General features: G+C 37.5%; 1 protein-coding gene across 1 annotated transcript in view; it reads right to left on the bottom strand.

Annotated features, from left to right (window-relative positions):
- DUSP22 (dual specificity phosphatase 22) overlaps positions 1-17,145 on the bottom strand; it is a 259,390-nt gene that overhangs the window by 118,658 nt on the left and 123,587 nt on the right. Inside the window, exon 3 of the mRNA XM_053714664.1 lies at positions 6,870-6,952. Within this exon, the coding sequence (XP_053570639.1) occupies positions 6,870-6,952 (83 nt within the window). The remainder of the gene's footprint in view (positions 1-6,869; positions 6,953-17,145) is intronic.

Consider the following 17,145-nt stretch of genomic DNA (forward strand, 5'->3'; position numbering starts at 1 on the left):
CCAATCTATTATGAATGCTTCTGCTAGACTCATCCACCAAAGTCGACGATCTACATCAGCTGCTCCGCTCTGCCAGTCTCTACACTGGCTCCCCATACACTCCAGAATACAGTTTAAAGTATTAACCCTAACTTACAAAGCACTCAACAGTCTAACTCCCAACTATATCTCCTCTCTCATCATGAAATACTCCCCATCCCGTCCTCTTCGATCAAACTCTGACCTACGTCTCTACACTCCTGTTATCTCTACATCCCACTCCCGCCTCCAAGACTTCGCACGTGCTGCTCCTGTCCTCTGGAACTCTCTACCCCGCTCCATCAGACTGTCTCCAACCTTGTATAGCTTCAGAAGATCCTTGAAAACCCACCTATTCAGAGAGGCTTACCACCTCTCCTCCATCCCGCATCCGGACCAAGCTAATACATGTACATGAACTGCCTGACTCACTGCTGCAAATACAACCGATGTAACAAGCTACTCCAACCTTATGTCTCTGCACCCTAAACCTATAGACTGTGAGCTCTCCGGGGCAGGGCCCTCTTCATCCTGTGCTAGATTTGTTTAGTCTTGTTATGTTTTGTATTGTATCACAGATCTTTGTCATTGTATACCCCCATCATTGTACCCAGCGCTACGGAATTTGGCGGCGCTTTACAAATAAATGATAATAATAATAATAATAATAATAATAATTAGGGGGCTTAGAGTAGGTGTAATTAGTTTAAAATTGTTGTAATATATTTCTAATGTTTGTAAATATTTTTTTAGTTTTTGTAACTTAGTTCTTTTTTATTTTTTGTACTTTAGTTAGTTTATTTCATTGTATTTATTTGTAGATATTGTATTTAATTAATTTATTGATAGTGTAGTGTTAGGTTTAATTGTAGATAATTGTAGGTATTTTATTTAATTAATTTAATGATAGTGTAGTGTTAGGTTTAATTGTAACTTAGGTTAGGATTTATTTTACAGGTAATTTTGTTATTATTTTAACTAGGTAACTATTAAATAGTTATTAACTATTTAATAGCTATTGTACCTGGTTAAAATAATTACAAAGTTGCCTGTAAAATAAATATTAATCCTAAAATAGCTACAATGTAATTATTATTTATATTGTAGCTATATTAGGGTTTATTTTACAGGTAAGTATTTAGCTTTAAATAGGAATAAGTTATTTAATAAGAGTTAATTTATTTTGTTAGATTTAAATTATATTTAATTTAGGGGGGTGTTAGTGTTAGGGTTAGACTTAGCTTTAGGGGTTAATACATTTATTAGAATAGCAGTGAGCTCCAGTCGGCAGATTAGGGGTTAATGTTTGAAGTTAGGTGTCGGCGATGTTAGGGAGGGCAGATTAGGGGTTAATACTATTTATTATAGGGTTAGTGAGGCGGATTAGGGGTTAATAACTTTATTATAATAGCAGAGCGGTCCGGTCGGCAGATTAGGGGTTAATAAGTGTAGGCAGGTGGAGGCGACGTTGTGGGGGGCAGATTAGGGGTTAATAAATATAACATAGGGGTCGGCGGTGTTAGGGGCAGCAGATTAGGGGTACATAGGGATAATGTAAGTAGCGGTGGTTTACGGAGCGGCAGATTAGGGGTTAAAAATAATATGCAGGGGCCAGCGATAGCGGGGGCGGCAGATTAGGGGTTAATAAGTGTAAGGTTAGGGGTGTTTAGACTCGGGGTACATGTTAGGGTGTTAGGTGCAGACGTAGGAAGTGTTTCCCCATAGACAACAATGGGGCTGCGTTAGGAGCTGAACGCGGCTTTTTTGCAGGTGTTAGGTTTTTTTTCAGCTCAAACAGCCCCATTGTTTCCTATGGGGGAATCGTGCACGAGCACGTTTTGAGGCTGGCCGCGTCCGTAAGCAACTCTGGTATCGAGAGTTGGAGTGGCGTTAAATATGCCTGTACGCTCCCTTTTTGGAGCCTAACGCAGCCATTCTGTGGACTCTCAATACCAGAGTTATTTTAAAGGTGCGGCCAGAAAAAAGCCAGCGTTAGCTACGCGGGTCGTTACCGACAAAACACTAAATCTAGCCGTAAATTTGCTTATTAATCTGGTCTCAGTTTAATTAATAGACAAATCAGAACTAAAAGGATTCAGGTTTTATATATATTATCCTTTGCAAATTATATAGTTCAGATTGTTATTAAATTGCACACATTGCCCCTGCAAAATTGGTAACCGCTATTATATATATAATGAGTTACATTATCAGATTGATATAGAGGTTCCATAATATTTATTGTGTCTAAACACATAATACGCTTTGCAGGTACACTACTGAAATAGAAATAAAAATAATAATAAGGATAATATTCATAACAAAATGCTACTAATCCGATCAGCAGTACTACTTAGAAAGCTGAGTTGTGCGACTAGTGCTGCTGATTAGATCGGCAGCGGTTTCTGCTTAGGACCAGCAGTGCTCTGCGAAACTTGAGTGATACTTCTATTGTGTGTTAAAACCCCTTAGCGCTGGTTAAACACACAGTAATGCATGGTCTATAGTTTTAAAATTACATGCTCTAATAAATTAGAAAATGCTATTTTTTGACTATAGTGGCCCTTTATTACATTTATGGTCTCTAACAGATCAGCAACATTCCATTCACGCTAAACATTTTCTACTTAGCCGAAGCGGGATCTCTTTTGGAAAGTTAAGATGTGTAAAACCTACATTTCCTTGCCTTTAAAATTAAGAAAAAGTAATCTGTAAAAGCAAATGAGCACAAGTGTTCTTGAAAAGAATTGGAGAAAAGGTATAAAAATCCACAAAAAGATATTAGGATCTCTGCTTCTAGAGCAATATATGGCAAACTCGCTGCTCTCTTTTTCCTTTTTTTAAATCCCCCATTTCAAAGAAAGTTATAGAAAAACATCCAAAATGGGAGACTACAACATGGGAAAAAATGTTCTGATGACTAAGGAAATCAACCTGGGAGTTCTGGAAAATAAACTGCAAACACTATCTACAACTGCTAGCAGGACAAGCCTGCTATAAATACCACTAACAGTTGGAATAAGCCACCATCTTGTGTTGTCCAAAAGAATGCAAACATGATGCTGTTGCAGAAGTGGCTCTAAGGTGTTTACAGTCAGAAACACTGCTCTAAACGATAAAACATTTATGGAACTCATAAGAAGCCTACCTTTCCGAAGTCTTGAGAAGCTTTCAATTGATACATCAACCAAAATCCCTTGTATCTGGAAATTACAGTCTAACTTGGTTGCAGAAATCTTCCCTAGGCGTATTTGCATTTTATAAATCAAGAGAGACCCATACTGAGAATCATAAAATCCCTAAGACAAGACGTTGAGATTTCACTGGAATGGTCCACAATTCGCTTCATCCAATAACTACAGCCAAAGTGTCTGTCATCAAACCCAGCACCATCATATAATCCTTTGCACATGGAATTTGGCATAAATATTTTAGCCAAATGTCTCCAGGCAAGCGACAAGCCCTGATCATGGGCCTTAGACAAGGATTATATCCAGAAAAAATATCAGGTAAATATTCTGTGAGCTGATTTTTGCCTGGCTAGATGCCAACAGTGGTCAAGATCCACGAATGGAAATGCAAAATTTACACAGCAAATAGAGAATTCATAATGAACTAGATATACAGGAACATGAAGGTGACTAAGTATCATCCTGAATCACAGCTTAGCTACACTGTACACAGCCCCCCTTACCTTAGGTTCAATGGAAAATGAGAAAGAAACCCCCTAAAGGGCTGCTATAATCATATCCGTATCCGGTTTGCACAAGCATGGGAAATGTATGAAGATCACGTGTCTTAACACTAAAGAGAGACTGGAAGTAGTAAATCAGGCCTCTGCTTGCATAATAGAGATTTCTTAGAAAATTTACACTGTTTTTACACTATCTACCAGAGGAATAAATAAGGCATTACCTTTATAAGAAATATCAGAAATACTACATTTGGAGCCATAATCAGCACCTCAGAGATTTAACTATAAAGATCTGTGACCATGGGTACCAAATATTTTAGCATTATCAGAGAACCCCCCCCCCCCCTACAAAAAAAAACCAACTTTGAGAATAATTGCTTTTAATTAACCCATTTTAACCAGAATGGATGACCAACCCATAAACTGAAACAACCAAAACAATAAGAATGTGAGAAGTGAATGCCCCAGATACTGAATTATAAAACAGAGTGTATTTACTTGTCTTTTGCCTCTTTATAAAATATTACAGACTGTAGGGACAAACTGGAAATCGTTATAACTTCCTAGAGTTAAAATTATTACACCACAGGGATAAAAAGCATGAAATGCAATAGCAAAATAAAATACCTGACCAGGCCTAAAAAAGACCTCAGTAAACGGGCTAGAAATAAACTATGAAATGGGAAACACCATTCAAGTCAAGATATAGTATTATCACTTTGACAGCTTTATTTAATGTAAATGCTTAAATTAAATAAAGCTGTCAAAGTGATGGTAAATCCCAGCATTTTTGAAACGCTAGGATTTACCAGTGCAACAAATAAAGGGGACTTTCAGTCATGAAGTATAAAATAAGTTCCTTTATTTGTCTGCAGTGTATGCCGTGCAGAGCACCTCAGGCCCCCCCACAGCAGAACGCTATTTTATCAATAAGGTGAGGTTAGCCAATAGTATGCTAGCCATACAGCATAATGCCAACTGGGCAACATTGGCTAAGAGTTGGAAATGTCACCTCACCATAAAAATAGCGTTCTTCTGCCGTGGGAGCCCTGAGGTGCTCAGCGCGGCATACGCTGCAGGCAAATAAAGGAACTTCCAGCATGAAGTATTTTATTACTTTATGACTGAAAGTTCCCTTTATTTGTAGCACTGGTAAATCCTAAAGTTTCAAACATACTAGGATTTAAAATCACTTTAAGCAGTTTCATGCTTGAGCAGCTAGAAAATGTATATAATGACCTTATGCATCTAACCTTCTATATCAAGCAGAAGAGCCATAGCAGAACATATATCCCTGACTGAGGAGGATAAAGAATTCATACTTCCTATGGACCATAGCATAACAAAGTGAACCAGTAGGTTAGGATTTATATTTTTACTTCATGATAGGGATCTTACACACATAACTAACCAATTAGTTCATCAGTAGAGTATTATCTGAAATGCTACAGAAGGGATATACACTCAGAATTATATAGACATCCCTGCAGAAACTTGCTATAGATGGAAAACCTTCCAGCACTTCTTATAATAAATGCAGGAAGATTTTCCATCTCTTCTGCATGGGTGTCTCTTAGGAATAATTCTGACCTTATATTCCTAGAAAAAAAATTCCTTACACTGCTTTGTTAGCACCTCTCTCCCTAGTAAATGATTACTTAAAGGGACACTGAACCCAAATTTTTTCTTTCATGATTCAGATAGAGCATACAATTTTAAGCAACTTTCTAATTTACTCCAATTATCATTTTTTCTTCGTTCTCTTGCTATCTTTATTTGAAAAAGAAGACATCTAAGCTTTTTTTCTTGGTTCAGTACTCTGGACAGCACTTTTTTTATTGGTGGATGAATTTATCCACCAATCAGCAAGGACAACCCAGGTTGTTCACCAAAAATGGGCCGGCATCTAAACTTACATTCTTGCATTTCAAATAGAAAAAAAATTGATAATAGGAGTAAATTAGAAAGTTGCTTAAAATGTCATGCTCTATCTGAATAACGAAATAAAAAATTTGGGTTCAGTGTCCCTTTAACCTAAAGAGACACTAAAGCCAAAATTAAATTTTCATGATTCAGATAGGAGCATACAACTTTACAATTTACTTAAGACTTTTTATATGCATACTTTCTAAGGGACCGGATCCTACAGAGCATGTATAGAGATCACAGTATATACATACTTAGGGCTCCATGTATTAAGCAGCGGATGCTGCTTCAGAGGTCCATTGTTTCAGGTTCGCCTGAAACGGAAGTTAAGAAGCAGCGGCTGTAAGACGTTTAGGTGGCGGATTGAAATCATCCGATCTGATCCGATCAGGATGAATGATAGCCCTTGCTAGCGGCTGATTGGCTGCCAGTGAGCAGGGGGTGGCATTGCACAAGCAGTTCACTAGAAATGCTTGTGCAATGATAAATGCGGACAGCGTATGCTGTCTGCATTTAGCAAAGTTGAACGGGCATGATTCGCTACAGCTCGACATGTAATAAAGATTCGCTGATGGCTGTCACGTGATACAGGGGGGGGGGAATAGAAGGAACTGTTGAAATTAAAAAAAATAAAAATTCGGAGTAAGTGGAATTATATTGTCTTTTAATTGTGCACCTGTTGATTATGCACATCTACTGTAATAAATGGTCATTTAATAACTTCCGCAGGGGTAGCAGGCATAGCAGAAACCTCTCCCTCTTCAGACTACACAAAGGCAGAATCCCAGAACATAAACCAAATTGCAGGGCAGGATAATTATAAAAAAAAGATAAGATTTCTGTTTGGAACAAAATTAGCCTTACACACTTATTAGTAAGTTGCCCACAAACTATAAATCAGACTACCCCAATATCTTTCTAATTGAAGGTACATTTCTATTCACCCATCGCTACAGAATTTAGCGGCGCTATACAAATAAATGATAATAATAATAATCATATATTCTTCAGTAGCAGGACTGAAGGCAAGTTGTGAGTTTGCTCTGTTCCTCAAGCACTCTATTTATTAGCTTGCACAGTCTGCTTTTGCAAATTACATACAGCTTTAGTATAATTATAGATAAACAGACACTGAAATAACCCCTTGAGATAACTGTCACTAATATAAATGAAGTTTACACAGTTGGTCCAGCAAAGGGAAGTAATAAATCTCATTGTATAAAGCACTTACCTCAAGCATTGGCCTGGCACTGTCATGGATAGACAGAATGTGAGTTATCTTATTCTTGTGGAGTTGTTCAATATCTCGAGCATCTGCAATCAAATGAGCAGAAATGGAAAAATATTTTTTTTTTAGTAAAAGATATATAATAAATATGATAGCTAAAGAGCTGTAGCTGTACAACTTTAACACATACGCTTCTTAGCCTATTCTTTAAATCCTATTAATAAAGGAAGTCATGTTTGGCACATAAATAGTCTGTTTTAAATTAATGTAAGCCATATGTTTAAAGGGACATACAATTACATTTTTTCTTTCATGATTTAGATAGAAGTAAATTGGAAAGCTGTTTAAAATTGTATTTTCTATTATCAAATTTTCTTAATTTTCTTGTTATCCTTTGTTGAAAAGCAGGAATGTAAGATCAGGAGAGTGCGCGTGTCTCCAGCACTATGACAGCAGTTTTACAACAATGTTATACATTAGCAAGAGTACTAGATGGCAGCACTAGGGCCATTATACACTCATTTTTTCTTTGCATAAATGTTTTGTAGATGATCTATTTATAAAGCCCATAAAGTTTGTTTTTTTTAAAAAATGTATAATTTTGCTTATTTTTAAATAACATTGCTCTGATTTTCAGACTCCTAACCAAGCCCCAAAGTTTTATTTGAATACCGTCAGCTACCTTCTCCAGCTTGCTCCTGTTTGTGTAAAGGGTCTTTTCATATGCAAAAGAAGGGGGGGGGGGGGAGTGTCTTATTTCCCACTTGCAGTGGGCTTTCCTGCTACCTTTTCAACAGAGCTAAACTGAAAGCTTCTAAGTACGTTTTTAAACCATTTTATACTGGATTTTTATATCAGTATCTGTGCATCTTATTCTTTATAGTAGTGTCTATTACATGCAGTTATATGAAAATGAGTGTATACTGTCCCTTTAAACCTATGATAAGGGTCTGGGATCAGGCTTTTTATCTGACTCTCTCCTTTTTACCCATTGACGAATTGTCTGGATTTTTGTTCCATTTTATTTGTTACCCTAATAAATTGTTTGGCTTTTATTATTCTTGACACTTTGGATTTTCTTTGGATTTTTTTCTTTTAGCACTATTTCCTGTCATGTAGTGCTCCAAACATGTGCACTCTAACTATCTAGATCTCTTCAACAAAGAATAACAACAGAACAAAGCAAATTTAATAATATAAGTAAATTGGATTATTTTTTTTTAAATTGGATTCTCTATCTGAATCATGAAAGTCCCTTTAATTGGATAGCAAACACCCAAAATGTTTTTGTTTAAAAAGATAGATAATCCCTTTATTTTCCATACCCATGTTTTGCATAACCAACACTGTTATATAAATATACTTTTTACCTCTGTAATTACCTTGTATCTAAGCTTCTGCAGACTGCCTCTTATCTCAGATCTTTTGACAGACATGCATTTCAGGCATGAGCACAATGTTATCTATATGAAACATGAACTAACGCCCTCTAGCTGTGAAAAACTGTCAAATGCAGAGGTGGCCTTCAAGGGCTTAGAAATTAGCATATGAGCCTTCCTAAGGTTTAGCTTTCAACTAAGAATAACAAGAGAACAAAGCAAATTTGATGATTAAAGTAAATTAGAAAGTTGTTTAAATTACATGCCCTATCTGAATTATACAAGTTTAGTTTGGACTTTACTATCCCTTTAAGGAAGAAATAACAATAAATGCAGAGATCAAGTGTAAGTTACAAAAGGAACAAAGAGAAATGTTTAGTTGCATGGGTACAATATATTCAAATTCTTAAAGAGATAATAAAACCTATTTTTTTCGTTTATGATTCGGATAGAGCATGCAATTTTAAATACATTTCTAATTTACTCCTGCTATCAATTTTTTTTGTTCTCTAGGTAACTTTATTTGAAAAAGCAGGAATGAAAGCTCAGTAGCTGGCCCATTTTTGGTTCAGTACCCTGGATAGCGCTTGCTGATTGGTGGCTACATTTACAAAACTTAAGACTCTTATAAATCTATGGCAAAAGTAAACCATCATACGTGTTATAATAGACATGCATGTATCAAACTTGTTTTTGTTGTGATATATGAACTTAAAGGGACATAAAAGCAACATCTCTTAAGATATATTTTTAAAAAAACACATTCTCTACCCTCCATTCAAGGAAGACAGTCAAGTTATTTTTAACCTTTAAAATTGTACCTATTAAAGGGACAGTCAACCATAGAATTGTTATTGTTTTAAAAGATAGATAATCCCTTTATTACTCATTCCCCAGTTTTGCATAACCAACACAGTTATATTAATGTTCTTTTTACCTTTGTGATTACCTTGTATCTAGGAACCTTCTTCCAGACCCCTGATCACATGACTGTGACTGTTTATTATCTATTGTCTTAAATTTAGCATTGTATTGTGCTAGATCTTAAATAACTTTCTGTGCCTGAACACAGTGTTATCTATATAGCCCACGTGTACTTTCTGTCTCTTTGTGTTGAAAAGAGATTTAAAAAGCATGTGATAAGAGGCAGCCCTCAAAGGCTTAGAAATTAGCATATGAGCCTACCTATGTTTAGTTTAAACTAAGAATACCAAGAGAAAAAAGCAAATTTGATGATAAAAGTAAATTGGAAAGTTGATTAAAATTAAAAGTCCTATCTGAATAATGAAAGTTTAATTTATACTTGACTGTCCCTTTAAGTAAAAATAAATAAAAAATAGTCCCTTTTGTTTTCATGTTGAAATGCCTCCTGTTTTGGACATATTCAATTCAAATTAACCTCAAGAACAAATGGGCACATGCACCCTTGCATTATTATGTTATTGCTGACTTCTGTGCACAGCTAGAGTTAGCTTGCTCAAACAATACTCCCACCTGCCCAATCAGTAAAGCTAACACCAGCACTAGCACAGAGCTGTGAAATTACTGTTGCATCAGGCAGGTAATTGAATGCTACAATGTGGATAAACAAGGGGTTGTGGAAATGAGATTAAAGGTGCATTCCATTGCAAACTTTTATGGAATTATGCAGTTAAACAACCTCATACATTTGTAGACTCCCTTTAAAGGGACAGTCTACTACACAAATGTTATTGTTTAAAAAGATAGATAATTCCTTTATTACCATTCCCCAGCTTTGCACAGCCAACATGGTTATATTAATATACTGTTTTACCTCTGTGATTACCTTATATCTAAGCCTCTTCTGACAGCCCCCTTATCACATGACTATTTATTATCTATTGACTTGCATTTTAGCCAATCTGTTCTATGTCATGTACAACTCCACAGTAGAGAGCACAATGTTATCTATATGGCCCATATGGATTATCAGTCTCCTGTTCTGAAAAGCTACTACAAAAGTATGTGATAAGAGGCTGTCTGTAGAAGCTTAGAAACCAGCGTTCTAAAATTGTCTAGGACCTCATAAGAATGCTGGACCATGTCACTTCCGGTGACACCGCTCAGCTGTATGACCGCAAATTCCTTCAGTATGCATGCGCTGTCCAGCATTCTTATGGGGCCGAGAATAATTCTGCACATGCACTACAGCACAGAACTTAATCTCTAACCACACATATATACGATGGGGACTGTAATTTCCCCCATCTTCACTATCTTTTTTTGCCTCCGCCTGGGGGGTTCAAGGGGGGCGCTTCACTGATCCTCTGGTATCCACCCCAAGTGAACCTTGGGGAATGAGGTTTACAAGGGGGGGGTTTGGCCCCTTGAACCCAACAGTGGGAATTACAGTCAGACAGCTGAGCGGTGTCACTGGAAGCATTCTTCTGGGTTCTGGAAAATTTTAGAAAACTAGCAGAAATGTAGAGGTTTAAAATGTTATAAAGTGTATAAATATAACAATTTTTGATGTGCAAATCTGGGGAATGGGTAGTAAAGGCATTATCTATCTTTTTAAACAATAACAATTATAAGACTCAGTTATAAAGGATATCATTATTATTCAAACAAACTTAAAACTAGTTACATTTCACATGTATATATTAACACAACTTTACTTACATTTAAACTTAAAAAAGAGACAAAAAATACCAGATACTACCACATTATAGAAACAATTTAGTTTTATTTAAATTTGAGTAGGTTAGAAGCAGAGTTACTTTTTAATCACTTTACTTTTCATGAAATTTACAGGTGCAGTGGAGCCATGGGGGCATCTGAAGGATACCGCGGAGACCAACGCAATGGGATAGGGGTGACAGCTGAAAGAACATTAAGTCCAGCAATCAGCTATTTTAAATCTACAGGGCTCATTAATACCCTTAAAACTGGAGGCAAACTATAAAAAGAACAAAAATAGTTACCAGAAAAAAGTAATCACAAATAAAGAGCACTTTGAGAATAGCATTGTATTCACTCCTCATGGAGAGGTTATAACCATGGCAGATACCAGCATGCTGATAAAACAAAAGTGCTATAAAAATGGTTATTTACTAGTTTGCATATTTTCCTTTTATGTAAATCATGTAGTAGCAGGGTACTAAAAAAATATAGCTATGGTTACTTTAGGATGGTGGTGCATGACCCCTTCAGATGTGCTGCCCATTTCCAGAGCTCCTGCACATTTTGATCACATCATGTTTCATTTCCAGCAATCAGATCCCTCAATGTCAGACTGGTTATGTATGATGAAGAAAATTAGCAAAACTCACAATACATATATGTAACGCTCTATTATAATCATAACAAAAGATTCTGACCAACCAGAAACAGTTTACTGCTTGAAACAACAGCTAAATCTGGCATTCCCTAATTCTTTTTCCTTCTATTTCCTTCTAGATGTGGTGATGTGTGGAATTAGAACTCTTTGAAATAGAGGCTAAATTTAGATTACAGTTGTCATAACCAAATGGTGAGCAAACCTGCCCACAGAACTATCTCACATAAGTCTTACTTTTAGATCTCTAGAGATCTGTCCCATTGTGCATTACACAATCTTTTTCTCATCCTTCTGACATGATAATGAATATTAGACTGAATGTGCTCTCCAGCTATGGATTTAGCAGGAAGATCTGTTTGAGTAGGGATACAACGGCCTCCATTACATATGCAGCGTCGCCCGCAAAATCCTCCGCCGCCAGATTTTATGCGATTTTGGTATTACATATACGGAGTAGCATACAAGTTACGTGCGTATACGTCTCCCGCAATTATTACTCCCATAAGCTAACATAGAACCGCGTTGCAAATCGGTATCCAATATCCAGCGCAAGGACTTACATGGCGAAAATGGAGAAGTCTTACTCCATTTTTACCTCTCCATAAAAGGCAGCCGCAGCAAGCCTTGCGCTGAGTATGGGAGCACCGTAACTCCCGAAAATGCCTGCAAAAATAAACTAACACCTAACGCATGCGCAATGTCTATCTACCTGTCAACCGCAACCCCTCACCGCAATAACTAATAAAGTCTATTAACCCCTAAATCCGCCAACCCCAACATCGCAAACTACCTATTAAAACCATTAACCCCTAATCAGCCATTAACCCACAAAGCAATAAACCTAATCAAGTATTAACCCCTAAACCGCCATAACCCACAACGCAATAAACCTAACCTAACCTAACCCCCCCTAAATGAACTAAAATTAGCTAATTTACAAAATACTAACGTTACTATTAGATTTAAAAAAAACTAACACTACTTAAAAAATAAAAATAAACTAAGTATAAATTAAAGGGGCAGTCTAATCAAAATTCTGGAGTAAACTGTCCCCTTGTCAGCCTCTGACGAAGTAAGGAGAACCCTTACGAAATGCGTAAGGCCACGCCCACCACACACGCTACCGCAAACAGCTGATGCGAGCTGCCGGCTTCAATACTCGCATACAGCTGAATCAAAATATCGTGAATGTTTGTACTTTGACTGTTACACAGGACGCTAAACCCTTATACATTTGAAAGCCTTTGATGGTGATAAGAAGCCCACTGTGTTAACAAGTGAAACTTCTGGACGCCTGAAACAAATCCTTTCTATGATTGACATCAACTAAGGGATATCGTTTTTTGAGACCTGGATGGTTCTCCAGTGCCTGTTTCATACCTCATTTTCGTTGAGGTTATCTTTGTGAGTTTTAAATTGTTAAGTTGTGAATAAATTGTGTGTTTGAACTTACATATTGCACTTAGAGGTGTTGCGCCTTTTTCTTTTTTATTAAACTTTCCCTTTAAGCAAGAATTACAGAAATTAATAAAATCTAAGATTACAGAAAATAATAAATACAATTACAACATTTTAAATAAATTAACCTAATCCCTATGAAAATAAAAAAGCCCCCCCAAAATAAAAACACCCCTAATCTAATAAACTACCAGTAGCCCTTAAAAGGACTTTTTGCAGGACATTGCCCCAAGATAATTAGCTCTTTTGCACAAAAAATACACACAGCCCCCCTAAAAGTAAAGCCCCCCACCCACCAAACCCCCCCCCAACAAAAAAACTAACACTAAAAACGCTAAACTACCCATTGCCCTGAAAAGGGCATTTGTTGGGCATTGCCCTTAAAAGGGCATTCAGCTCTCTTGCTGCCCACCCTATCTAAATAAAATAAATCCCCCCAAAAACCCCTTAAAAAACCCTAAGTCTAACCCCCAAGTGGTCCTCACCTGTCCTGAAGTCCAGTGGAGAAGGTCCTGTTCCAGGCGGTGAAGTCTTCTTCCAAGTGGCAACCTCTTCTTTCTTCTTCCAGGAACCAGCCAGCGCGGAGCAGAGGGCGGAGTTGAAGACCTGCGAATCTGGAACTGAAGACCGGTGACTCTGGAACTGAAAACCGGCGACCGCGGAGCCATGGAGCATCCTCTTCATACTATCTCCGCCGTCCACTGAATAGGAATTCAAGGTACGTGATTAAAAATGGCGTCCCTTGAATTCCTATTGGAGAAGGTCCTGTTCCAGGCGGTGAAGTCTTCTTCCAAGCGGCGACCTCTTCTTTCTTCTTCCAGAAACCAGCCGGCGCTGAGCGGAGTTGAAGACTGGCGACTCTGGAACTGAAGACCAGTGACCGTGGAGCCATGGAGCTTGGAGGATCCTCTTCATACGATCTCCGCCGTACATTGAATAGGAATTCAAGGTACGCGATTACCGCGATTAAAAATGTCGTCCCTTGAATTCCTATTGGCTGATTTGAGCCTTCAAATTCAAATGAGCCAATCGGATGAGAGCTACTGAAATCCTATTGGCTGTTCAAATCAGCCAATAGGATAAGAGCTACTGAAATCCTAAGTTTGTGAAGAAGAAACAAAAAAAACAAACACCTAGATTTAGAGTTATACGTTAGCCGTAAAAAGCAGCGTTAAGTGTTCCTAACGTTGCTTTTTAACACCCAATGGTATTACGAGTTAGACAGGTACAGGTGTAACGCTCACTTTTCTTACGCGACTTTTGGCTCCCGCAAATCCCCTTACGTCAATTGCGTATCCTATCTTTTTAATGGGATTTGCCTAACGCTGGTATTACGAGTCTTGGAAGAAGTGAGCGGTACAGCCTCTACCGACAAGACTCCTACCGCATAAAAAAGTTAGTAGTTAAGAGTTTTATGGGCTAACGCCGGAACATAAAGCTCTTAAAGGGATAGTAAACTCAAAAAATATTTAATTTTTTTTAAAAACATCATTAAGTATTATAAATATTTACAATAAGTACCTATTAAAAGTTTCCTATCCTTTTCTTGGTATTTCTAATACAAATTCCATATTTCGCCAAACCCAGTTTTTCCTCATTATGCATACCCTATAAAGATGTTCTACCTAGGTAGAAACATCATGGTGGCCCGCATGCGCACTTAACATAGTTTCTAAGTAACGCATGCGCATTTTGGTTCCCCTCAGTTTATTCTTCTGTGGCACGTCAAAAAGCAGGGCGGACATCTGGATTGTGATGTAGACATTGGTGGGCGTGGTTCACCAGAGCGCTCTCAGCGCTGAAGATTCACTGCTGGCTGAAGGTGATTGTTCTCACTTCTGTCAAAATAAGAAGTCCAATGTTTTGGAACATAAATTATCACAGCCTCCACGCTAGCCCAGCTTCCCCCAGCCCCACCGTCAGCTGTCAAACACCACAGAGATTCACGGAGCTAGCCGGCTCCCCACAGCATTACTCTCAAACATCAAACCAACAAAAGTGACTCTGGACTTCATATAGAAAAAACTTTATTACAACAAAATGTTATTTATTTTTTTAAATGAAGTCCGGAGTCACTTTTGTGGGTTTGATGGTTGAGAGTAATGCTGAGGGGAGCCGGCTAGCTCCGTGAATCTCTGTGGTGTTTGACAGCTGACGGTAGGGCTGGGGGAAGCTGGGCTAGCATGGAGGCTGTGATAATTTATGTTCCAAAACATTGGACTTTTTATTTTGACAGAAGTGAGAACAATCACCTTCAGCCAGCAGTGAATCTTCAGCGCTGAGAGCGCTCTGGTGCGCCACGCCCACCAATGTCTAATAGTATATGTGGAGATACTGCTATAAGGAGGTGCAGTGCTATGGAGCGTGTAGAGTAATTGTATAATGTTTGATTTCGAGCACTGCAGGAAGTGACTGTACATGCAGCTGGTTGTTATTAAATAACACACATTATTTCAGTAACTGGGGTCCGAGGGGTCAATGGGATCACAGCCTGTCACTGGGGGTGTCAGGATCCCCATTAACCCTGTCATTGCTGTGGCTCAGGAGTAGCGGACAACATTTGACAATTTTACATGAATACACTGAGATTAGCCAGGAAATAAAAATGTCACCGTGAATCTCTGTGGTGTTTGACGGCTGACGGTGGGGCTGGGGGAAGCTGGGCTAGCGTGGAGGCTGTGATAATTTATGTTTCAAAACATTAGACTTCTTATTTTGATAGAAGTTAGAACATTCACCTTCAGCCAGCCTGGCTATGAATATTAAAATGTAATGGGCAGAACCGCATCCTTATTGGATGGGGCACGTAAATAATTTTACATAAACCCTGCCTATTTTTGTGGGAGGTCTTTAATGCTCATTTTACAGAAATTAAAAACTTAAATTAAACATATTTAGAAGCTTCGTTTCAGTAAGAAAGTAGGTTGATTTAATAACATATATTTATATAATTATAATAATGAATTATTTTCTTAATATTTTACAAAGATTTCTAACCCTTTAACTACAGTGCTATAAAGTACACTAACACCCATAAACTACCTATGAACCCCTAAACCGAGGGCCCCCCCACATCGCAAACCCTATAATAAAATTATTTAACCCCTAATCTGCTGACCGGACACCGCCGCCACCTACATTATAGCTATGAACCCCTAATCTGCTGTCCCTTACATCGCCGACACCTATATTATATTTATTAACCCCTAATCTGCCCCCCCCAACGTTGCCGCCACCTAACTACACTTATTAACCCCTAATCTGCCGGCCGGACATCGCCGCCACTATAATAAATGTATTAACCCCTAAACCGCCGCACTCCCGCCTCGCAAACACTAGAATTTTTTTATTAACCCCTAATCTGCCGTCCCTAACATCGCCGCCACCTACCTACAATTATTAACCCCTAATCTGCCGCCCCCAACGTCGCCACTACTATATTAAATTTGTTAACCCCTAAACCTAAGTCTAACCCTAACACCCCCCTAAATTAAATATAATTTAAATAAATCTAAATAATCTTACTATCATTAAATAAATTATTCCTATTTAAAACTAAATACTTACCTGTAAAATAAACCCTAATATAGCTACAATATAACTAATAGTTACATTGTAGCTATTTTAGGATTTATATTTATTTTACAGGCAACTTTGTATTTATTTTAACTAGGTACAATAGTTATTAAATAGTTAGTAACTATTTAATAACTACCTAGCTAAAATAAATACAAATATACCTGTAAAATAAACCCTAACCTAAGTTACAAATACACCTAACACTACAATATAATTAAAATAATTAACTAAACTACTTACAATTAAATACAATTAAATTAAATAAACTAAATTACGAAAACAAACAAACACTAAATTACAGAAAATAAAAAAGAAATTACAAGAAGTTTAAACTAATTACACCTAAACTAAGCTCCCTAATAAAATAAAAAAGCCCCCCAAAATAATAAAAGTCCGTACCCTATCCTAAATTACAAAGTAATCAGCTCTTTTACCAGCCCTTAAAAGGGCTTTTTGCGGGGCATTGCCCAAAGTAATCAGCTCTTTTACCTGTAAAGAAAAATACAAGACCCCCCCAACATTAAAACCCACCACCCACATACCCCTACTCTAAAACCCACCC

This window comes from Bombina bombina, chromosome 5 (genome assembly GCF_027579735.1).
Source record: "Bombina bombina isolate aBomBom1 chromosome 5, aBomBom1.pri, whole genome shotgun sequence".
Taxonomy (NCBI): domain Eukaryota; kingdom Metazoa; phylum Chordata; class Amphibia; order Anura; family Bombinatoridae; genus Bombina; species Bombina bombina.